The 24,681-nt window shown below is 36.4% G+C and overlaps 3 protein-coding genes and 1 long non-coding RNA gene across 6 annotated transcripts; 2 read left to right on the forward strand and 2 right to left on the reverse strand.

Moving 5' to 3' along the window:
* Positions 1 to 3,507: 3,507 nt before the first annotated feature.
* LOC104088672 (small ribosomal subunit protein eS1-like) lies at positions 3,508 to 5,681 on the forward strand. Its single transcript, XM_009593391.4, has 7 exons — positions 3,508 to 3,671; positions 3,755 to 3,802; positions 3,887 to 3,992; positions 4,592 to 4,729; positions 4,809 to 4,994; positions 5,071 to 5,271; positions 5,387 to 5,681. Exons 1-7 carry the CDS (start codon positions 3,661 to 3,663, stop codon positions 5,480 to 5,482), a joined length of 786 nt encoding a protein of 261 aa, XP_009591686.1. The 5' UTR covers positions 3,508 to 3,660; the 3' UTR covers positions 5,483 to 5,681.
* An 8,483-nt stretch (positions 5,682 to 14,164) lies between these two features.
* LOC104088673 (bidirectional sugar transporter N3-like) lies at positions 14,165 to 15,874 on the reverse strand. Its single transcript, XM_009593392.4, has 6 exons — positions 15,714 to 15,874; positions 15,583 to 15,619; positions 15,286 to 15,496; positions 15,015 to 15,176; positions 14,794 to 14,913; positions 14,165 to 14,693 (listed from the first exon to the last, which is right to left on the reverse strand). The coding sequence occupies exons 1-6, from the start codon at positions 15,757 to 15,759 to the stop codon at positions 14,376 to 14,378; spliced, it is 894 nt and encodes a 297-aa protein (XP_009591687.1). The 5' UTR covers positions 15,760 to 15,874; the 3' UTR covers positions 14,165 to 14,375.
* A 258-nt stretch (positions 15,875 to 16,132) lies between these two features.
* On the forward strand, positions 16,133 to 17,073 carry LOC104088674 (uncharacterized). The gene is made up of 2 exons (XR_684628.3): positions 16,133 to 16,309; positions 16,706 to 17,073. It is a non-coding gene; the product is annotated as an uncharacterized lncRNA (long non-coding RNA).
* Positions 17,074 to 18,240: 1,167 nt separating this feature from the next.
* LOC104088675 (potassium transporter 25-like) lies at positions 18,241 to 23,159 on the reverse strand. Of its 3 annotated transcripts, none has more exons than XM_009593393.4 (10): positions 22,951 to 23,159; positions 21,592 to 21,817; positions 21,062 to 21,304; positions 20,919 to 20,972; positions 20,783 to 20,833; positions 20,396 to 20,653; positions 20,219 to 20,271; positions 20,013 to 20,136; positions 19,678 to 19,932; positions 18,241 to 19,484 (listed from the first exon to the last, which is right to left on the reverse strand). In XM_009593393.4, exons 1-10 carry the CDS (start codon positions 22,993 to 22,995, stop codon positions 18,424 to 18,426), a joined length of 2,370 nt encoding a protein of 789 aa, XP_009591688.1. In that variant the 5' UTR covers positions 22,996 to 23,159; the 3' UTR covers positions 18,241 to 18,423. The 3 variants fall into 3 exon arrangements, with proteins under 3 accessions (XP_009591688.1, XP_009591689.1, XP_033509996.1); XM_009593394.4 differs by lacking the exon at positions 22,951 to 23,159 and adding an exon at positions 22,154 to 22,289; XM_033654105.2 differs by lacking the exon at positions 22,951 to 23,159 and adding an exon at positions 22,092 to 22,281.
* Positions 23,160 to 24,681: the final 1,522 nt, after the last annotated feature.

Genomic DNA, 24,681 nt, shown 5'->3' on the forward strand with positions numbered 1-24,681 from the left:
AGATTGGTTTTTGCCTTACATACTAGTACTATTCGACAGTACTAACATCCCTTTTGCCGGGGACGCTACATCTTTGAATGAATGTAGGTGGTTCTATTGCAGACAGTGCCGATCGCAGATAGTGGTGTTCTCTTTCTCTCCTCACAGCAGTCCTGGTGAGCCCCATTTCTCCCAGGGGTTATGTAGTCCTTCTTTTGTATAAGTCTTCATATCTTGAGGTATAGTCGGGGCCTTGTTGCCGGCATTGTCAGGTTGCTCTTTTGTATCCTTAGAGGCTCCGTAGACGTTTATGTGGGCAATGTATGTATGTTGGGGTGGTCGTTCGATCGAGTTGTATTTTGGAAACTCAACTATGGCATAATGTACCTTTATAAGGAAAAATGAACTAGTTATGTTTATATTGTTATATCACTGATCTCTCCCCTATTTTACAAATGGTGATGCGTTCCCTTTTTGGATTATGAATGAGTCGGGTAGGAATGGTTTAATAGGCTTGCTCGACCGGGTTCACTCGGTTGAGCGCCGGTCGCGCTCCCCGAGGTTGGGGCGTGACAATCACGACATGTGAGATTTGGGTCGTGACAGAGGAGATCTTCGACTAGGGTTGAAGGAGATCTTTTGAGGAGAGACAAAGTGATAGAGGAGATCTTTTTTCACGAATGAGGTTGGAGATCATGCGATTAATGCATGATGTAGGTTTTATATTTTTTGTTAGGGGTATAATTGTCATTTAATTATGGATTTTTTGTCAGCTGGCTACTAAATCAATAATTTTTAAAAATAGGGTACATGTTAAAAGGTGACACAAATATATAGTACGACTGCAAATCTCCGAAAAAATCATCAGACCAAATGGACCTATGATGATGTTCAATATTGACCAATGACAATGCTCAATCTTACAGTTCTACCTTGACCCATGTGATGGAAAATATAAAATACAAAAAACTTTGCATATTTTTTGCCTAGACAAACTATCTCGTTAACTTATGCATCATACACTAAACTTGTACGACCAGTAGTATTCCTCATTGTGGAGGCTAACAGTGTCTAGATGCAGACAATCCGCATATTCCCCTTATTCTACCCAAGTAGTCTACATCAAATGGTAGTACTTTTACCTTAAAGGGTTGTCACAGGAATCAAACTGCTGCATAACATTCCCCGTATGTTAAATTATGTTGCATAACATGTTATATGCTAATAAGTTTTGTAAAGACGGAACTAATTATACCACAATATGGCGTGGAGAGGCGGAGAAGAAGTGGAAGCTCCTGAATTCATAGTGTTGATTATACATAGTTGATGAATTCATTGATGATATTCATCATTTTTTAAAATCTTTAGCTTGCCTACAACATAAGCAATATGATTACCCGCCCGTGAAGTTTTCCTCTTAGCTTATTACAGGGGAATAAATTAAAGTAATAGAAAATTGCCTTAGAAAAGCATACAAATACGTGGCGGTAATTAAGAAACGAGAAAGAAATTATGACCTTTCAAAACGGTCCAAATGAATAACTTGCCACAATACATAAATGGCACATGAATATTTAGGATAGACTACCACAATGTAAAAATAAAAGTTCATGTTGGTTTGAATTGATGATTACATGGTCTTGTCAGATCGGAGAAAGAGGACAACCACCTTAAAATTAAGATCAAACTAAAAGTATACAACCCTCTCAAAATTTTCCTCACAAATTTCAAATATGTTAGTTTTTTATCCAATTACTTGCGTTTTCTCATCTGATGAATGATGATTGATCAGAAGAGCCTTGAATGAGGCAATATTAGAAGGGCAACGCGACAACCAAAAGAAGTAGAAGGACAACATAAAGTGTGAAGTACCCTATTAACAACACTTAAAAGAAAATAAATAAAGTATGAAGTGATGCTTATTTAAAATTTAAATCAGGTGACCACTTTTATGATCTTGTATTTAGAAATCGACCACTTTTTTAAAAAATAAGCACGTAATATGAATATTAGTTATACATTTTAAAATTCAGACTAGATGATCCTTTTGAATTAATTGTATAATACTAAGAAATCGTTTGATTGAAAATAAGGTTATGCCAAGATTATAATCTCATCTTTTACATGAGATAGATAATGTCAAGTATTCGATATAACCAATATTAGCTAATATTAATAACCAAACGATGAATTCATTTAACTGCATATTCGTAAATTCAGCTTCTAACATTTAAAAAGTGAACTACTTAAATCCAGCTAATCCAAATGCGATGTTGTTTGGTTTGAAGATAAGTTATGTTGAGACTAATTATGTTGTGATTAGTTATCCTGATATTATTTTGTATTGACTGTTTGGCATCTTGTAATAATCTCTCAATTTTACTGCTTTATTCTGGGATTACTATTCCACTTTCTGATATGTATAAGTTGTCTCGGTACTAATTTTTAATCCTATAATAATTTATCTCTAGATTAGTAACCAAGCAAAATATAAGGTGATGCAGAATTTTTATCCCAAGATTATTTTTGCTTATTCATTATACCAAACGACCTCTTATGTGTTATTTGTGCTAATACTTGTGTGACTATCCCCAAAGATTTTTTTTAAAAAAAAAAACGGATACGAGGATCTAAAATATTATCGTAATTAAACCCAAAACAAGTGGCAGATGTTGTCATGGGAAGATATATATAACCAAGCTCGTGACACAACAACGCTGCTTATGGCTCGTTTGGTAGTATGCATTAGATAAAATAATGTATGTATTAGTTTTGTGTATTAATAATATCTTGTTTGGTATATTTTTTAAACTGCATTAGTTATGAAATCATTAGTTATACACCATATTTGGTATTATCCTATGCATAACTAATGCATAAAAAACCATGGTATTAACAATACAAATGGGTTTTAATACATGCATTAGCGTAGTCAAAGATAAAATTACCCTTCAAAATTTATGTTTGGTTAAAATATGCTATTATATTAATACAAATTTGATATAAAGTTTTTAACTGAAATTGGTCCCGCTATTTATATCTATACTCCGCCAATTTCTTCATTATAAATTTATAAATATGTATTCTACTACTACATACTGGAATGGCTTGTAATCAATTCCTTTTCTGAATCATACTATTATAGGAACAACTCTGTTCGTGATTCCCGGGTGGGGATCACTTCACTCATGTGCCTGTAGAGTCGTCTTGCATCTTTCCTTGAAAAACGATTAACTTTCTTTGCCTAATAATCCAAGAAAGTAGAAAATAAAATTCTATCATAGTAGATCAATAAATACTTAGCATATTTTCTTTCTTATAAGTAAATATTTAATTTTATACTACCATATATATAGACAAATTAAATAATTCATTAACATATGTTTCTTTTAAACGATAAATCCTTTATGAGAGTATTTTTGTAAACAAACAATTATTTTAAAAATTGTATAATTTTTTAATATATCAAATCAAATAATAAATAAAAAATATATCAATATAAGTGATGTTAGTATAACTAATACAAGCATACTTAATACACCATATTTAACATTATTCATGTACAGCCCTACCAAACCACCCCTTACTGAAACTAGGGTTTCTCGTCCGCAGCTCCTCTTAAGTATCGCCTCATCCCCTTCCCCAATCCCCCCAAAGCAGTTCTAACCTCTCCTTCCCAACATGGCCGTCGGGTATCTCTCTTTAACGCTCATTCCATATTTCTGATTGTTTTTCTTTTCAAATTCTAATCCTCTTTTGTTGTTCCATTGTGCAGCAAGAACAAGAGGATTTCCAAGGGAAAGAAGGGAGGAAAGAAGAAGGCGTAAGTAGCATTAACACTTATTCATTGGTCCGTTTGTTTTGTATGTGTAATGTGGTTATACTATATGTGAATGTGGGATTGCAGGGCGGATCCGTACGCAAAGAAGGATTGGTATGACATTAAGGCACCATCAGTTTTTGATATCAAGAACGTTGGAAAAACCCTTGTTACTAGGACTCAAGGAACTAAGGTTTTTATTCTCCCTCTCCTTTTTGTCTCTACTTCATTTTGCCCTTTACATTTCTTTCTATCTTGCGCTTCTTGATTAAAGTTACACTTAAATGACATTAAAGTGAAGAAATGTTTGATTGCCTTTGTGTAGGAGAGTACTGTTGGTTATCAGTAGTTAGAGTTTGACTGTTTGTTAAATTATACATAAATATTCAAATGGAGGGTGGAGGGTTGTTACAGTATTCACACTTTACTAGTAATTGGTGATTTATAATGTTTAATTAATGTTGCTAGTCGGATTGGGTTGATTTCTCCTATAACTTCTCATAGAGACGTACAAGCTAAAATGTAATAAGTTATCTTGCAATTAAGCAACTGTCCAATAAGGTTCTATGACTTTTATCTTTAAAATGGCTGGAGGACCACATATCTAGAGTATTGTTTTCTACTAGGTTTACTCTGTTTCATGTTATATTTGATCTACCTGCTTTTCTTGGGTCTATTTACTGTGCTCCACTAAAAAAGATTAAACTTTGATTTTTCATCTTTTGTATACTAAGAAAGCACGGTTGTAATTGCAATTTCAATGGAATAATTATGTCCTTATTTTCCTCTCAGATTGCTTCAGAGGGACTTAAGCATAGAGTATTTGAAGTGAGTCTGGCTGATCTTCAAAAGGATGAGGATCAGGCTTTCAGGAAGATCAGGTTGAGAGCAGAGGATGTGCAAGGGAAGAATGTCCTCACAAACTTCTGGGTAAGATGATTCTTTCAGACAATCATTTGTTTGCATTTGCTGCTGTAGATTGATTTCTAACTTTGTTAAGTAATTACAGGGAATGGATTTCACAACAGACAAATTGAGGTCACTGGTTCGCAAATGGCAGACTTTGATTGAGGCCCATGTGGATGTCAAGACAACAGACAGTTATACCCTGAGGATGTTCTGCATTGCTTTTACCAAGAAACGCCCAAACCAGCAGAAACGTACCTGTTATGCTCAAAGCAGCCAGATCCGTCAGGTTGGTAGTATTTTCAACTTGGTGTTATCTTATGCACATACAAGTTCTCACAACCGTACCTTTAATGTTGTCTTAGATCCGTAGGAAGATGGTTGAGATCATGAGGAACCAAGCAAGTTCATGTGACCTGAAGGAGTTGGTTGCCAAATTCATCCCTGAATCAATAGGCAGAGAGATTGAGAAAGCAACTTCAAGCATCTTCCCCTTGCAAAATGTTTATATTCGAAAAGTCAAGATTCTCAAGGCCCCTAAGTTTGATATTGGCAAGCTGATGGAGGTATGTTATGTGTCTGTTCTTTGTCGTATTGATTTAAACAGGACACATCCATAGTTTACTATTCGTATTGTATACCAGAAGCTATTTTGTTATTAATTTCGAGTTATTCTTGTAGGTTCATGGTGATTATTCAGAAGATGTTGGTGTGAAGTTGGATCGGCCAACTGATGAGACAGTAGCAGAGGCAGAACCCGAGGTTCCTGGAGCGTAGACTCGTTTCATCCTTCTGAAGTATGTGATCAAATATGGTGATAGTCTTTAGAGCCTCACATTGTTTAAGTTGAGTTTTGTTGTGACGATCTCAAAATTTTGCTTCTTGTTCTTTGCCTATGTTTGATTTATACATCATCATAGACCAAGATATGGTTTTTGCAGCTATTTATCATAGACCAAGATACATCTACTGCTAACTATGCCCCATTTGTGCTTTTATCTCACTTTGAAACTTGGCGAGTCGTGCTATCTTTTATAGATTTTGGCAGCTGCAAATTTTGGAGGACAGTAAATGATGTGCTTGTGGACGAACTCTTTATTTCTTTAGAAAATACTGCTGTTTTTGATAATTAAGATTGAAACCTGATGTCGGTAATTCTAGTGCACCCAAAAAGCTGTTGTCCCACTAATTTTGATAAAGCTATCACGTTCTGTAAACTAGTACTTGGCCTACCTAGAAAACATTTCTCTTCGTACTGACTTTATTGATGCCATGGAACTATGCTTTTGACATTTGAACCCCAATAATGTGGAAGTTTATTGTGAGACTCTGTGGAACGCCAACTTGTACCCGACTGTTCTCTTGGCGGTCGTTTGGTTGGGAAGTAATATAATTAATTTTGGGATTAGTTATACCACAATTTTATCACAATCAAACATGAGATAAACTCATCTCAAATTAAAATTGGAATTAATTATCCCTTATCTCTCGTGCCAAATGAGTTCTTCGTGTTTACGGGACTTTTGATATAAACTGTATGGGTGTTAAGTTACTCTTTATCAAATTGAGCCTTAAATATAAACATGTATTTTTCTGATTTTGAGAGTTGGGGACAATTTGGAACTTGCGATCAATAGTAGTACTCCCTATAGTAGATTCTTGTTTCTTGGAACGATAACCTTTTTGGTTTCGACTGTGAAGTTTTTTTGCCCGTCGAGTTAGCACAGCATTTTAATGTTTTTGGTCAAGTTTTTAAGAAAAAAATAAGTGCTTTTGAGTTAGTAGTAGGGATGATTATCGGGTGGATCGGGCAGTTATTTATGCTTTAATGATTTGGCATATCGGTATAAATATAGTAATCTGTTAGCCATCCAATAAGATATTGGACAGATTTGTATTGGATTAATAATTATCGGGCAGTTATCGAACAGTTTGTCGGTTAAACCAAATAGACAATAAAAGAGAAGTAGAGAACGAGAGAATTTGTCATTTTGTCTAACTTCAGACTTCAAATGAAGCTGCTGTCTAACTAAGCAAATATGTTTGAAGAATTTTTTTTATAATCTTTATAATCTCTCATCCATCTTACTTCATATCTCTACAACAATTACCTCGTGGGCATTTTGCATTTTAGCAGCCCAACATTTACTCTCATATAATACTGTTTTTTTGTAAATATTTTACTTTTTACCTTGGTAGCTGTTACATGGTCAATTTTTCATTTCATTTTGACACTGCACGACAATTACACAACAATGACTCAGCCCTCTTGCTTTTTCCCTCACATTTTGGTTTGACACTTAGAATATAACATCATATAGTAATCAGACAAGGCACACAGTTACATGAATTTTTTCCCAACTTTATATTAAACTCGTGCTACAAAGAACACATATAAACAACCTTACAAAAAGATAGCAAAAAACATCTAACTCTCTGCCTTTGACAAGTCTACCAAGCCTATACATATATGCACACATTTTTGGCATCCGCCTTATCCTAAACTAGCAGCTGACATCCCCAACTGCAAAGGATTTCAAACATTCGAATTTTAAAAGGATAACTGCCCAAGACCCACATAGCCAATATTGTTGAAAAAACAGAAAACTGCCCAACTGTGCATGGCACATGGGCGCATCCTTTGAATTTTGGCGCCAACAGACCAAATCTTGTCATGCCTTCGCGCCATGCCATTGTGCAACATGCCTTATGCGCATATCTACCAGTCTGCATGCCCAGCTCGCCCATGACACCGCCTTGCCCGTGCCCATCTGCCTTGCCACACCCTGCCTTAGCTTGCCTTAGCTTTTCCATCCCTTGCTATGTTTTTGCTGCCCGTTGCCTTTGCCTTTCCATGGTCACGCCAACGCCATGGTCTTGTCATGTCTTTGCACCTAAGCCACATGTCGTCGTACCACAGTCCTTGCTCATCAACACCTTCCCATGTCAGACAGTCTTTTCAACATGATGCCACAACCATCATAGGGCCGTGCCGATGTCCATCATGTAAATCCCTCGTTATGCCCACACCATGTACGATCAATCAATCTGAGGAGCTATATAACATCCCCTACCAGATGAGCTCGTCGCCCTCGACAATCGGCAGAATCCGGATACGCCTTGATTTGATCCTGAAATTGCCATAGAGACGGTCCTTTCTCCCAAGTTGCATCGCACTCTTGCTTTCCTGTTCATTGAACCAGGAACTCTATTCGCCTGTTCTTTTTTGCTTTGGCCTAGCGTACAGTGATCCAAAATCTTCTCAATAGTCTCCTCAAATTGTTAGCGCTCTACTGGAGGAGCACGTTTTGGCACCTCCCTTGTAGGATCCTCATCATCTTCATGAAACGGTTTTAGGAAACTCACATGAAAAGTTGGGTGAATTTTGAGACGTTCCAGCAGATTTAGCCGATAGGCTACTTCACCCACCTTCTTTACAACTTCAAACATGCCGTCATACTTTGGAATCATCTCACGATGACACATCTTGCTACTGAATTTCTTCCAAATCTATGGCGTAAGCTTCAGCAACACCTTGTCACCAACATTGAACTCCAAAGGCCGCCTATTTCTGTCAGCATTCCTTTTTATTTTTGTAGTCGCTCTTCTCAAGTTGTCTCGCACCTCAGCCAACAACTCATGTTTGTTGCGAGCATATCTATAGGCAGCAAGACACTTACCCCATGATTTCAACTGAGCAACTTCCAGCGGTGTGTCAGGCTGTCTTCCCAACACTATCTCAAAAGGACTCATTTCAGTTGCCGAAGACCTGTGCAAGTTGTAACAAAATTGTGCACTGTCTAGTAACTCAACCCAATTTATTCGATTAACAGTCACATAATACTCTTCAGGCAGATGATTTATACGTTCGGTCTGTCCATCAGTTTGTGGGTGATTTGCAGTCGAGAATTTCAAATCAGTCCCCAAGAATTTGAACAAAGCAGTCCATAATCGGCTTGTAAATCTCGGATCCTGATCACTCACAATATCCCTTGGAACCCCAAAGTGTTTCGACATATGCTTGTAGAATAATTCAGCAGCTAGCTCAGAAAAACAAATGGTTGGAGCAGCAACGAAAACTTTATACTTTGAGAATCTGTCTACCACCACCATAATTGATGCTTTGCCATCAACTTTTGGAAGCCCACTGATAAAGTCCATAGAAACAGAAGGCCACAGACACTCTGGAACCAGTAGAGGTTGTAGTAAACCGGTTTCTGTCTTCCATTCAGTCTTGTCAAGTTGGCATACAAGACAGGTTTTCACATAGGCCTCAACGTCATCTTCCATCTTAACCAAAAGTAATTTCGGGACAACAATGCAAACATCCTTTCAACTCTCGGATGACCAGCATAAGGAGTATCATGCGTCTCATTTAGAGGTGAACGACGCAATCCATCACCTTGAGGAACCACAATTCTCCCTCATTTGAAGTGTAACAGATCGTCCTCAATCCAATACCGTCTAACTGTCCCGTCTTATCACTTGATTCATTAATTTCACATACTATGGATTGTTCACAGCACATAACTTGATTGTATCTAGAAAATCAGATTCAATTCGAGTAAGTGCATAACTTGCAGGAAATACCTCTTTGCGGCTAAGTGCATCGACAACCTGATTTTCTCTTCCAGGTTTGTGCACCTATACGAAGTCATATTCAGCCAAGAAATCTTTCCACCTGGCCTGCTTCAGACTCAATTTCTGTTGAGTTTTAAAGTATGTATTAGCCACATTGTCCATTCGCACCATGAACTTTGTTCCCAGCAAATAGACTCTCCAAACTTGAAGGCAATGAATTACTGCAACCATCTCTTTCTCATATTATGTGCAGAATAACATTGCTTCACAACGTTTAACTTTCTGCTTTCAAATGTAACCGGATGATCCTCCTGGACCAGCACACCGCCAATAGTATAATCTGAAGCATCAGTGTGTAATTTAAATGGCAAGTCAAAATCTGGCAGCTTCAAGATTGGTTCGGATGCAATGGCCTTCTTCAATGCATAGAAAGCCTTGCCACACGAATCCGACCAAACCCATTTGACATTCCTTTTCAGCAAATCTGTCAAAGGAGTAGCCCTTTTTAAATAGCCTGCAATAAACTTCCGGTAATAATTTGCCAAGCCAAAAAATGATCTTAGTTTCTTTACCCCGCTTGGTGCTTGCCAATCAACTATTGCTTGCACCTTCTTTGGCTCCATATGCACTTGGTTTTCACTAACCAAATGGCCTAGAAACTTTATTTCGCAACTTGCAAATTCACATTTATCCATCTTGACATAGAGTTGATAGGCTCTAAGTCTTTCCACCACTTTCCTTAAGTGATACAAATGACCATCATGGGTCCGACTATAGATGACTATGTCGTCTAAGTAAACAACTGTAAAGTCATCAAGATACTCATAAAGAACATTGTTCATTAAATTACAGAAAGTTGTTGGGGCATTGGTTAGCCCAAGTGACATTACAAGAAATTCAAAGCTACCATATCTAGTTACACAAGTAGTCTTAGGGGCATCCCCCTCGACTATCTTAACCTGCCAATAGCTTGACCTTAGGTCTAACTTAGTAAAATAACTAGCCTTCGAGAGCCTGTCCAGCAGATCTTGAATCAAAGGGATCGAGTACATGTTTTTGATAGTCACTTTATTCAGCACCTTATAATCAACACACATCCGCATCGTACCATCCTATTTTTTCTGGAACAAAACAGGAGCACCATATGGAGCCATCGATGGTTGAATCAACCCAATATCAAGCAACATAGACAATTGCTTTCTTAATTTTGTCAGTTCCATAAGCGACATGTGGTAAGGAGGCCGTCCATGTGGTAATGATCCAGGAATAAGTTCAATCCTGTGATTAATCTCCCTTCTCGGTGGTAACTCCCTAGGCAATTATGGAGGCATCTCATCTTTGAATTCCTTAAGCAAATTTGCAAAACAATCCAGGACCACAATCTGCACATTTGGCTTAACTTCAACAAGTGCAGCGCGGTAAGTCTCCTCACCACTCTTTAAGCCTTTCTCAAATACAATGGCAAAAATCAAAGTAGGTATCCCAACATTATTTCTTTCATCCCCATAGGGTCGAATACCTTTCACAAAGCCGGAGTTTGTCTCCCCCATGAACATAAATCCATCCAAATGAGGAATTAGAGCGACTTTGTTGTTTTTTGCTCTTCTTACTGAAGAGGAGAAACAAGGAAAGGGACAGAAAGTTGTTGCTTATGTGAATCCGTTGCGGCTGTTGAACACTTTGGCTTGTGTAACTACGACGGATGATGAAGAAAATGCTGCCAAGGAAGAAGTTGCATACGTGAATGCTAGGATGATTTGGCTGATGCTTATTCCACACTAATGTATGTGGATTTGAAAATCAGAAACAAGAGTGTTGTGACAATGGTTGATACCGGAGTCACGCACACCTTTGTTGCCTCCAGAATTGTTCAAGAGTATGGGCTGCAAGTGACAAAGTGTCCGACGAAGATGAAGGTTGTGAACTCAAAGGCGCAACCTGGTTATGGGGTGGCGCTAGATGTCCCAATGATATTGGGCCATTGGTCTGGAAAGTTCAACATGATTGTTGTGCAATTAGATAACTTGATTTGGATAGTTTCGAGCATGATGTCTAGGTTTTTGACATGCCCAACAAACCTTTTCACCACCCATTGGCCTGTTTGTATTTGACGAAGAAACATCTATCTTCCCTTTTCCTTTATCATTTTTATCTTGCTTCCGATTGTCATTCTTCCAATCCTTGCTATTCTCCTTTTTCTTTGTCTTAGAAGAAGAGGCAGGATAAAAAGTTAGACCAGTTGAGTGAAAATCCACCAATGCATCCGCTGCCGCAGTTGCACTAGGCAGATCTTTAACTCTTTGCCTACGATTTTATTTCGAGCCCACCATTGCATTCCAGAAATAAAATTATGCAGCTTATCCTCATCAGAAATATTTTGGATGTCCAGCAACAAGGATGAAAAATCCTTCACATATTCCTGAATAGAACAGTTTGTCTCAACCGCTTCAAGCGATCCCTAGCAATCCAAGATGAGTTCCTAGGCAAGAACTTATACCTCAACACGTCACGAAGTTTTTCCCAAGTATCAACCTTGGGTCTTCCAACACTTTCATCGTCTGCATTTTTCGTACGCGACCACAGCACTACATCTCCTCTGAAATATTGCACTGCCACGGTCAGTTTGTCCTTCTCCGTGACATGAGCAATGGAGAAGTAATGCTCCAAGTCCCACAAGAAGTTTTCTAGTTCTTTGGCACCTCTAACGCCATCAAATGCCTTTGGCTCTGGAATCTTAATTTAGGTATGTTCTTCACCTCCTTGGGTCACATTTGCAACAACCCGTCGAAGGATTTGGATTTCTGTTTTAAGATCCTCGTTTTCATTCTTTGACTTTTCCAACTGCTTTGCAGCAGTTTCATGAAAAGTATGCAATTCCACCAGTTGGGTATCAACACTCTCACGAACGTGTTGAAGTTCTGTGTTAACACCATGGATCTGCGTCAAAATATCACCAGATTCACAACGTTATCAGTTATTCCCACCGGTGCCTTCAACTTCTGAAGTCTTTCATGAAGTTCTGTATTGATAATTCCAAGATCTTGCCGACGTTGCTCTGATAACAGTTGTTACAGTATCAATTTGTTTTGTTTTGACACTGCACGACAGTCACACAACAATGACTCAACCCTCTTCCTTTTTCCCTCATGTTTCAGTTTGACACTTAGAATATAATATCATACAAAAATCAGACAAGGCACACAGTTACAGAAATTTCTTTCCAACTTTGTCGTGCTATAAAGAACACATACAAATAGTCTTACAAAATGATAGCCAAAGACAGCCAACTCTCTGCCTTTGACAAGTCTACCAAGCCTATACATATAGGCACACGTTTTTGGCATTTGCCTTATCCTAAACTAGCAATTTACATCCCCAATTGCAAAGGATTTCAAACATTCGAATTTGAAAAGGACAACTGCCCAAGACCCACATAGCCACTCTTGCTGAAAAATAGAAAACTGCCCAACTGCCTTGCATGCGTGTGGCACATGGGCGCAACCTTTGAATTTTGGCGCCAACATGCCAAATCTTGCCATGCCAATGTGCAACACGCCTTACGCGCATGTCTGCCAGTCTGCATGCCCAGCTCGCCCATGACACTGCCTTGCCCACGCCCATCTGCCTTGCCACGCCCTGCCTTAGCTTGCCTTAGCTTTTCCAGCCCTTGCTATGCTTTTGCTGCCTGTTGCTTTTGCCTTTCCATGGTCTTGTCATGTCTTGGCACGTAAGCCACATGTCGTCGTGCAACAGTCCATGCCCATCAACACCTACCCATGTCGGACAATCTTGTCAGCATGATGCCATAACCATCATAGGACCGTGCCGAGGTCCATCATGTAAATCCCTCGTCACCGCCATGCCATATTCGATCAATCTAGCCGAGGGGCTAACAATGGTCATCCTACTATTACATAATACTTCTGTAGCACTTCTCAAGTTCAGCCATTCATTTTTTATTCTATGCTTATTACTTTCATCAATCATTCCTTTGTTATGGAATAATTAATGAGTCAAGTTAATTATCTGAACTATTCGCGTTTAGCTACTAAAATCCCATCTAACCTCATCTCCACTTCACGCTTTTATGTTGACTAAATTATTGCAATGCGTATATTTAGTCTTACATTTACTTATCTTAAAACCATTTACTCTCCACAAAGCTTCTTAATAGTTCAAGTTTTTGGTCGCATTCTTGCTAGTTTTATCAATTTATATAGTATCGTCAGCAAATAGCGTACGACGTTTCATTATGTTGATTAGCTCATCCACAACTAGAGTTAATAAGTACCGGTCAATGGTATGAGAGAAGTATTCCTTTATAGCTTACTATTGTTTTCACGTTAATGATAACATGCCCTTTATAATATTTATATATTAACATGAAATTTTTTCTCTTCCAACCCCCCACCAAGGCATATCATGGTACTCTATGTATATTCTCTAGATCAACGATGATTAAGTTGTATTTTTTTTTCCTCTTGCGATAAATTTTTGCAATCTTCTTAACAAGAGTATATCTTCTGTTGTAGATCTATCGGGCACATCCAAATTGATTCTTGTTCACTTTTGTAATGTTCTTGAGTAGATTTATAATTTATAATTTTATCCTAAAGTTTTGTCGTATGACACATAAGTTTATATAATGTTGCAAAATTCACACAACTTTGAATATTTTCTTTTTATTCTTATTATAAATTGGAATCAAGGTACCTTTTCCACTAGTCAGGCATTCTACCACTTCTTAGTATAACATTAAATAGTATAAGTGATCATTATATCAGTGATAGTGTATAAAAACGATACAGCAAACATACACTTTTAACGCTTACATAGGAATTAACCGGGATAAACTATAAATAATTACTTTTATTGGTGTAAAAGAAAACTTTCACGCCTAGCCTCTTATATATAGATCAAGATGACCATTTTATTCTTTTATAGGACATGCCAAGAGAAAGCTTACACAAACTATATATATGAGCTTATATAGAGATAACTTGTGTACATACACACCAGGATTACTTAGGAAAACTATATATATGCTGCACTGAGATCAATGCTAATTCCAAGCCTGACATTAACTGTCCTAGGCTTCTACAGTTTGCAGCTTGGGCATGTTTTCTACTTTAGGTGCTTTAACTCCACAAGTAGTATCATGTGGAAGCGAGGCTACGTTAACTTTATCTGAGCAAACCAGTAAACCAAGCTTCACTATGTCAATAATCTGTTCCTGTGTCAGTTCTGGAAGCTTTTTACTGTTCATGTTCTCGTCCACCACTATGACTTCTGGCTTTTGTATCTCTGGAAGTTTTTGCTCCTTTAATATGGCCTTCTCCTTTTTGCTGTATATTGCGTAGAGTACTATTTGGAGAATACCAAATATGAATCCCAATACGTTTGGAGCCTATATAAGATAACAAGTAAAGTACACGTATGACTTACATTGATAAGATCCAAGAAATTTTACGCACGTAAACGTGGATACATGCAATTAAAGAACTTACAGCTATGTTGATGTCCTTTAGTAGAAGACCATAGAAGAACCACATCACAGCACTTAACGTGAGAAACACTGATAGGAGAAGTGGCATGTATTCCACACTCTTTGTTTTTATAACTTTTCTCTGCATAAAATGATAAAAATCATCAGCATTATATTCTTCATGCATGGGAGAAAAAACGAGAAGACGACCATGTTTTGAAATATTTGTATATAAAAGCTCACCACAATGCCTAAGGGTGCTACAAACACACACAAGGAAAACACAAGGCAAATCCATCCAACTACTTGCCCTCGAACTGCTCCTTTGAATAGAAATTGGGTAACCAGAACTATAGCACCAAAGCCACCCACCACTGATAATAGGAGCATCTTCACAGTTTGGACCTGCATTAATTAAATTTTGAAGATCAAAATTATATGTAATTTTCTTGCTTTAGAAAGAGGAAAGATTGAAAAAAAAAACTCCTTAACTAGATGTCTTGTAAAACCTCACCTTGGCTTTCTTTGGCGCGTAGAAAAGGTAGAAACCAACGTAGATAGTTTCAATGAAGACCCCAAAGGAGTTTATAGTGATGAGGAGTGTAGTGTTGGTCTTGAGAAGTGCATAGTAAATCCAAAGCATGGAACTAAAGAGCGCAACCACGTACGGGATTGATTGATAGCCTTCTGTTGATTTCTTCTTGTATATCCTATAAAACGTGGGCCTGCAATTGAGAAAATATGGTGTCAGTCAGATTACAAGTCAAAATAAACTGATCATTTCAAAAAATAAATGTATATGGAGACTCACAGTGGAGAAAGGAACACAATGAATGAGATGATGTTACCTGCAAATTGCAAAAGAAAAAGGAAAGAGACGATGAGTTTAACCTCAACACATTGAACATATATATTTTATGAAGAAAACATGTTTATATTTACCAAGGACACCAAAGGCAAAAGCCCAGTGACCAGAAATACCAGCCATCTCTTTTTAGTATTTTCTAGCCAAAGAAGTGCAAATCTCTAACACTTCGCCTCTCACCCAAAATGCTAGAGTTGCAAAAGACAATCAAGTTTTCTACTTGGCTGTGAAATTAGGAGGGTTTGCTTGACATGTTTATATAGGCAAGGGATGGGAATTATTAAAGTTGGTGCATGCAACATTTAAAATTAAGATCTTTTTTTTTTTCTCTGTGTATAATGTATTTGGACAAATATTTAATTAAAGTGCGAAAAGCAGATAAGTCATGATGCTATGGCAATATCCTCAAAGCGCAAGGGTCCCAGGTGGCTCTTTTATTATGTCATCCCCCAATCCTTAGGAGCACTATTACTTGTACAACTCATGCTTTATTTCTATGGAGGATTTTTATTCTCTGTACAAAATGAGGCAGAAATCAGTCCAGAAATGACAAAGGGACCAATTAAAGCTTGCAATTTGCATCAATGATAGAGTTGGGGCCATCAAGTTTTGGCTCTTGTGCAGCTATTTAGAAGAGAAAATCAATTTGCTGCTAATGGCTGATGAATTCAGGGTATGCTTCTCTTTGCTTTGCTTTGCTTTACTAGCTCGGCTTTTCCTTTCTTGGTGTGTTGTCATTTTATCTGTATTGTGTATAAATGAAATGAAATGTTACCAATAGTTCTATGTTTTTCTTAAATTTGTAAATGCTGGTGACATGTTAATTAGCATATATAATGTGTTTTTCCTTACATGGATAATGGTATAATTTATGTCGATCATGTGAAAAAATCTGAAATTCTGAACATCTAACTCAAAAACTTAAATCAATAGGCGGAGTAGCTCAAGAAACTCACGTTGAAACTAAAATCCTGAAATTCTTGGATATATGAGATTCATTTACTTTTGCCTAGAAAATACTTGTAATAATCACAATATATAAAGGGGTCTAAACTTTAAGGTTTTGCAGATACTGTTCTCCCAACAGCCACTACGTATCTCAATTATATTCTCATGCAGGGACGGATTTACTCAATAAATTGGGGCAGATCTACTCTATAAATTGGGGTTTACGTGAACCAATGGTCTTCCCAGCAAATCAGTTTTTCCATGTACATAGTTTACTGAAATTGTTTAATATTATCTTTGGGAACCATGTTGTATAAAGCTAAGTGGTGCACTGGCTGAATGGTTATTTTATTTCCCCAAGGACGATTCCCGAATCCTCTGACTTTATTTAAAGCCGGTGATGCGGTCATGGTCTCAAAATCCTGAATCCACATCTAAATTATATTTGTTAATTAATTGCTATGATTGAACCCAAGATTTTTGGTATCATTTTCTTTCTTTCTTTTGCTACATATATTTGTGGAACGTGTTATATGCAATATCGCTATCAAGGATATAGAAAACAATATTAGATGAATTCATAAATAAACTTTTGATTTTACCATAAAAGGCTGCTGCCAATACGAACGTTCTTGATTTTAGTAGTATATAACATTAATACGTACCATGTATACACATTGCTTGTCCCATTTTGATTTCATATGCAAAAAGTAAAGAGACATTATTATGATTAAAAAGGGTCTCAGTTTTTATAAAGTAAGTTTAAAAAATTGAAAGATATTGAGATGATAGATAAATTCTCAAATCCTAATTGCGTGGAGAACTCAAATTTTCATACACTATTGTATAAGGTTGAGATAATGAATTAATGGTCCTTCCCCACTCATTCCATCATTTTCTATACTAAAGCATATATATTTAACTTTAATTTAGGAGAAAAAGTATAAAAAGTATGTCATTTTAAAATCGTGACGATTAATAATTAAAAAATGTCTTATGCATGTCGGTGAACACGAGTGATTAATTAATTAGTATGATTTAGTGATAAAGAGACTAGAAGTCTCTAGATCGTGACCAGGGGCGGCTCAACAGATCTCGGGGTTTAAGGCGAAATCATATTCGGAGGCTCAACAGATCTCGGGGCCTAAGGCGAAACTATATTCTGAGGCCCTTAATCCCAGTATAATCTCACTAGTGAGGTCTTGGGAGGATAGTTTGTATGCAGACTTTACCCCTACCCTGGAGTAGAGAGGCTGTTTTCGATACACCCTCGGCTCCCTCCCTCCAAGAACTCCCCACCTTGCTCTTGGTGTGACTCGAACTCACAACCTCTTGGTTGGAAGTGGAGGGTGCTCAACACTAGAGCAACCCACTTTTGTCAAATATACTAATTAATGAGGAAAGAAAATTATCATAATTTATAAATTTATTGTATAAAATAACCTCAATCAAGTAACAAAAAATATACTGTAACACTTTTTTTATTCTAATTATTTATATAAATTATATAATATATAATAGTAACAATAATAATAAGAATTTAAAATAAATTTGGGGGCCTTCAAAATTTGGGGGCCTAAAGCAATGGCCTCACTACCCAAAGCCTTAGAGCTGCCCCTGATCGCGACATGGACCACATCTTTTCACATGCACTCGTAAATTAAAAAGTTTATCGCTAAAATTATTTCTGATGTACAATGTGTTTTACATTGTTGTCTTTGCAAATTGCAAGCTATTAAATTTCTATTGACGCCTTTCCAATTCAAAAAATTAAAAACTTGGAATTCTCAATTCTCTACGACGTCTAGGCCATAATGTATTCAATGTTTCAGTTGCAAATTATATTGTATAGACCATTCCAACCTCCAAAAGAGCAGCATGAGGTATATCTAATGCAATTGGAGGCTCTCTGCAGTTCTTATCCAGAAATGCATAAACCTTCACAAGAAATTGCTTCACAAAATTCGACCCTTTGCGTACTTTTAAGTGTGAATGTCCCAAAAAATAAGCAGTGCCACTTTCCCTGGCATCCACAAGTTGTTGAAGTTCTTTCCTTACTGATGGATTCATTTTAGGACTATTTGCAGGCAACATAAATCTAACTTTTTTCCTCTTTGTTGTAGTAGTAGTAGTAGTAGTAGTTGGATTTTCAATATCTGCTACATCTTGACCACTTTCACTTTGTTCACCTCCAACAACAACAGGTACCAATACATTTCCATCGGTCATTCTGCTTCCCAAAATGATCATCCTTCCCTCTTGCAAAAACAACGCTTCATGATGTCGTTCCTCTCTGGCAATGAATTCACCTATCGAGCTAATAATCTGATCCTCGAAATCATTTATATTCCTTACATGATCACGATATCCATATCGAACAATGCACCTAAAAATCTTGTAATCTTTATGACCAATCCTGCCAATAAGATATCGTTCATTTTTGGGAATGTATGGCACGGGCAAAGACTTGAAGGACACTAAAATCAGCACTTCATGGAATGCAGGGATGTTGGTAATGAAGTGAGAGAAGAAAGCTGGGATTCCTGTCACAATATTAGTATGAATGAAACCAATTCCGGGCACTCTAGAAACGCCAAGTCCAGGACTAAGTTCTGTCAACCAGTCCACGGTCACCTTGTTCTCTATGTCGAATTCATACTTTTTTATAGTACCATAGTGCCAAGAGACCATGATTGTCATAAAAATCAACGACAGAATAACAATACACCAAGTTCCCTTGGAAAAGTTCAAGAAGCATGAAGATAGGTATAATGCCTCAATCGAACCAAAGAATAACAAAAATGACAGAGAGAGAAACACAGCGGTCTTCTCCCATTGCAGTGCTATAATTAGTGACATAAGACAAGTTGTCACTAGCATTCCACAAATAACAGCTAAACCTGGGAGAAAAATGAGCAACAAGTTTATGAAATATGATGAAATAATATTAGTCCTAGTAACAATATGGCCCCTATAATTCTAATCTAATAACTAATATAGTGGGAGCCAGAATTGCATGCATTAGAAGCTTTACATGACTGCGTACTGCTTAAAACAAGAGAGCTACAGTTTTGATCAATGTATAAACTATACCTGTAGCGTTTGCAATAGCTGATATGTCTCGAAAACCTATCAAGATTGTGAGGCTAAGGACCATGATCAACCAATTTGCATCAGGAACATAAACCTGTCCATGTACTTTTTCAGATGTGTGGATAACTTTGACTCTCGGAAAGCAAGCAAGCGCTTGGCACTGGTTTATGATGGAAAAAGTTGCCGTAATGGTTGCTTGGCTACCCACGAGGGAAGCAAAAAGGGACAAAATTGTGAATATATGTTGAAGGTGTCCTGAGCAATTGATAATTGAGGATTAGAAATCTTAAGGAACAAGCCACTACCATAATTATAAAACCATTTACTAAACTTACTATGTGTTATAGATTCACTAAGATGAGCTACATCATCTGAAGTACCAAGGTGCTTGGAAAAAAATGCTGCTTGTCCAGCATAACATAATACAAGTGCTGGATATACCAAGAAGACAAAAGTGACCTGCAAACATGGAATCATATGAAATGTTTTATCTCCTTGATAATGTAACTATTTAAAAATCGCAAACGAATTTCATAAATACCTTAATAGATCGCTTTGAAAAATGACCTAAATCTGCAAACATTGCCTCTGAACCTGAAGAATATTAGCCATCATTTATCAGAAAATTTTGTTTTCAGAAGTGCTAGTGAATAATGGATGAGTATAAGGCCTTCGGCATCAAGATGGAAGTGAAATATATAAGTTAAAAACAACTAACCTGCTATACATAAGCCAATGCTGCTTAGAAGTTTCCAACTTGAAATATCTATTTTCTTAATAAACCTAAACATGTATGCAGGGGATATTGCCCAGAGGATTTGGGGATGATGAAATATATTGTACATTCCGAAACCACTTATAAACATGAGCCATATGATGACAATTGGAGCAAAGATGACCCCGATTCTGTTGGTCCCATATCGTTGCAGCATGAAAAGGCAAACCAAGATGGCACATGCTGCTGGAACTGGTATATCTGAAAGTATCATTTCAACGAATAATTAAGTAACTAAAGATGAAGTATCGCAAATAACAAACTACTTATCTTCCAAAAATTATACAAAGCCCAATTTCATAGGCCAAAACAGAAGGTTAGGACACTTACATCTCTTTAAATACTTGTCAACTGAGTGTCTTGCCTTTTCAGAAGAGGTGACTGACAAAAAATGCATAAAAATGAACTCCTGCGTATTATGTAAATATCTTGCATCATAATGTGCTGATTATAATACAATTCTTACATCGGGCTGCCAATTTTGACAATGAACGTCTCAGATCTGATGTTGCTGATAAAACTGAAATGAAAACAGGAAGTAATGATCCTGATCATGTGAGATTAGGAGGTTATCCGCAAACTAATGAGGATGACAGTGATAAGACTAACCCGAAAGAGCAGGGGTAAAAATTCCATCACAGATTATCATGCAGGAACCAAGCAAAGCCAAAAATAACATCAAGTAGTGGCTGCTTTTATATCTTCCAATTGCTCTTCTTGCCCTTGATTCCACCTTCATCTTAGAAGGGGTTCCTTCTTCTTGATGCATAAGTTCTGTAGTACTTATATCACTCGGAAGCAGCCCTACATTGGCATGCCTACAGAGTAGGGAATACAAAGCAAACGTACCACCTGCAACAATTCACTACTTTTTAGACACACAGCGATCTGTATCATATGCAGAAGCAGAGCCAGGATTCTAATCTTATGGGTTTGGATTTAAGATGACAACTTCACTTCAAGTGCTAATGATTGGGTTCCAAAATTTAATATTTATACATATATAATAAATTTCTTAACACAAAATACACAATTTGAGCAAAAGCTATTGGGTTCAGCCGAACCCGTAGCTTAGATTCTACCTCTGCCCCTAATTCATATGAACAAATCAAATCTTAACCATTATGTTTTTACATTACCTTCTCCGTTATCATCAACCTTCAAGACTATAAAGGCATATTTGAGCAAGGGAATGATGGTTAAAGTCCAAAAAACAAAGGAGAAGAGTTCATATATCTGCTGTCCTGATTTGATATCGCTAGGATTAATTGAACCGAATGCATACAAGGGAGCAGTGCTTAATCGACCATATAATATTCCCAGGGTTTGAAACGATAGAACAACGGTACGCCTCCACGTCTCTTTCTGCAAATTCACCACAGACATAGGAATAAAACATGAATATGACTTGTAGCAATAAGTAGCATAGTTCAATCTATTATGTAAAGACTTTTTACAGAGCCATTTTAGCTTTCGAAGTTCAATTAGATGGAATGAAAATTGAAATCTGCAAAAATGGTGCATTTTGTATCTTCTTCAGGGGGGCATGTTATCTCGAAATATATATATACATATATATACATACCAAATTAACTCAATACTATTTTCGTTTTCATATGTGCACTCGTGGATATACTACCTATACAACGAATATCGACTTCCAAATAAGCATGATCATCAATCAGAAAGAGTGGGAGCTACCGCATAGATAAATTTCATAAATTGCACCGCAAACTGATCCTCTCATCTTCTTCACTGGGCACTGAGGAGGTTTACAGGTTACAGCCAACTGCTTTCCCTTCTATATGATTTTGTTCTCTTATCAAAATACAGAAAGTGCTTTTTTTTTTCTTTTTCCAAAAGTTAGAGCTGTTTGATCAAGTTCTTTTATAGGGAAAAAAAAGTGATTTTGAGTAAAATTTAAAATAATTTTGGATAACTAGAAAAAAATAATTTCTTTCTAAAAGCATTTTTTTGAAAATAACTTTTGAGAAAATATACCTCGAATCACTTTTTAAAATCTTGGTAAAATACTAATTGCGGCTCAAAAGTGTTTTTCAAATTAATTAGCCAAATAAAAATTATTTCTCACCAAAAATTCTTTTTTGAAAAATATTTTTGAGAAAAGCATTTATAATAAATAAACTGATTTTAGAAGTTTGGTCAAACATGTTAGGAATTAAGCTAAAAAGGTGTTCAATTGAATCTCTTCCTTGAAAAAAATGGACAAAAACAATTTTTCTTATTATATTTAAATAGTTGAATTGCCTTGAGGTAAAGAAAAATTCTAATAAAGTGATAAAGCGATTTCAAAAATTATTTCAAGTCATAGGTTCAAATTTCATGCACTGATGTGTGAGGTCCGAAAAAGGATCGATGTACATTAAATCTATTGTAAATAATCTTACTTTACAGTTTTACACCAGCTTATTTTCACATCTTGAACTGATAACTTTTAAATGATTGAAAATTCATTACGAGGTATGCGGCACACTTACCTTAATAGCATAATGAATGGATGTAGGGCTGAGCGAAGGATCCATATCTCAGTTAAACCAAACAGGAATGCAAGATAGCCTTTGACAATTTTAAGATAAGAACCCCATTTTCAAGTGAAAGAATAATAACATTAAACATATAAGTATAAGGTCTTGAGAGGAATTGACTACCGGCTGATACGAGGAGACACACGTTAAGAACAAGGTCCAAAACTCACAAAGGAAGAACGACTAAGGAATATTACTACAAAACTGTTACAAGTGTACACTCATTTGTCTAAGATTTACTTTCTTGTTGGAGAATTAGAACAATTGAATTAATGCATGTCATATCTCATTAGCCAAAACAAACAAGGAACCCAGTTTTTAATGCTCTGAAATTAATACGGCAGAAAGATTCTAATTAATTATAAGTGGAAGAAAATTGAGAATAAACTTTGGTAGGAGTTTGGTTTGGACTAAAAGGAAGAGTGTTTTTTTATTATTCACATGCGATGCTGACTGGTTGACCTAATCATTTTCCACGGTATCTTTTCATTCTCAATTCTGAAAATATAGTCTTCTCTCTTTCGAATTTTTGGTCAAAGAAAAGGGATAATGGTATTTTATTTACTAGTTTAAGTTCTCTATATTAACAGTGCAAAAGATATTTGCACAACCACGTAAACCAAACTTTAACGAAATTTGAACAAAATTAATATTAATTTTTTTTAATATCTATTTTTAACATTTTAATATGTAAAGTTAGTAAATAATTTTTTAAACTTTACAGCTTACTATTGAGGAAATGTAAAGAGAGAAAACAATAATGTACATGTCAAACCTATTCCCCAATTTATTCACACATAAAGGATTTAGGAGAAATTCACATTATGAGTTTTTTTTGCTGAAACAGTAAATCAATCACAAATTAAATTTTTATCGTTTTTATTTATTTATGAAAAACCTTTCTACGTAAAATACCTAATACTAATTTAACCAAGTACTTTATTATGGGTAAAATTTGGGGCCCCAAAAGGTTGAGGCCTAAAGCAATTGCTTTATTGCTTCGTCCATCCGCCTGACCACATCTCTTATAAGGTAATTATAAATAGTTTATATAACAAACATTAATTGGTAACATTGTTTTAATAATGACTAACGTGCTAACACATGATACTGATAGTGCGAAAAAGTATTAACACTATCAACGTAAATGGTTTATTATAAATATTTCCCTGTTTCTGGTAATAAATGGTTTCGTCATAGCTGACTCTGTTTATATAAAAAGTATGGATTGATTGATTTTATATTTTTACTATTTCAAAACCATAGCCGAACAAAAACAGGTAATGACAACTACAAAGTGACAATTGAGCGACCAGGCAACTTCCCAACACTAAATTCCATTCTTCGGACAAACGATTGTATTTTTGTTTTTACTTCAAATGGAGGTCCGATATTCCCAGCAACATCTGGACTAGTCAATCGGATAGTTATTTTCTCAAGCCTAGAAAGCTCCGTATGTACTACTAAATGAGTTCCTGTCTTCCTGACAATTTGCCATGGAAGCTAAAGATGAATATTATAGTAATCAGTATTATGCTAATATGATCATTGATCACATCACTCCAGCCTTTAAATTCTGATAACTGCTCTGGCAAGCAGAAGTGAAACTGGGATTTGAAATTTATGGGTACGAAATTCTAATCATTTTGAGTTAGTGGGTCTTAATATAATAATTTATACATA

This window comes from Nicotiana tomentosiformis, chromosome 3 (genome assembly GCF_000390325.3).
Source record: "Nicotiana tomentosiformis chromosome 3, ASM39032v3, whole genome shotgun sequence".
In the NCBI taxonomy this organism is placed as follows: domain Eukaryota; kingdom Viridiplantae; phylum Streptophyta; class Magnoliopsida; order Solanales; family Solanaceae; genus Nicotiana; species Nicotiana tomentosiformis.

Excerpts from the sequence above, each read along its gene's own strand:
- LOC104088672 (XM_009593391.4), top strand. Across the intron at positions 3,803-3,886 it reads AAGGGAGGAAAGAAGAAGGC|GGCGGATCCGTACGCAAAGA; the intron begins GTAAGTAGCATT and ends GTGGGATTGCAG. Across the intron at positions 3,993-4,591 it reads CTAGGACTCAAGGAACTAAG|ATTGCTTCAGAGGGACTTAA; the intron begins GTTTTTATTCTC and ends TTTTCCTCTCAG.
- LOC104088673 (XM_009593392.4), bottom strand. The coding sequence starts at position 15,759 with ATGGCTGGTATTTCTGGTCACTGGGCTTTTGCCTTTGGTGTCCTTG. Across the intron at positions 15,497-15,582 it reads ATTGTGTTCCTTTCTCCACT|GCCCACGTTTTATAGGATAT; the intron begins GTGAGTCTCCAT and ends TCTCAATTGCAG. Across the intron at positions 14,694-14,793 it reads TAAAGGACATCAACATAGCT|GCTCCAAACGTATTGGGATT; the intron begins GTAAGTTCTTTA and ends TATCTTATATAG.
- LOC104088675 (XM_009593393.4), bottom strand. The coding sequence starts at position 22,995 with ATGGATCCTTCGCTCAGCCCTACATCCATTCATTATGCTATTAAG. Across the intron at positions 21,818-22,950 it reads CCATTCATTATGCTATTAAG|AAAGAGACGTGGAGGCGTAC; the intron begins GTAAGTGTGCCG and ends GTGAATTTGCAG. Across the intron at positions 20,654-20,782 it reads TGACAAGTATTTAAAGAGAT|ATATACCAGTTCCAGCAGCA; the intron begins GTAAGTGTCCTA and ends TGATACTTTCAG.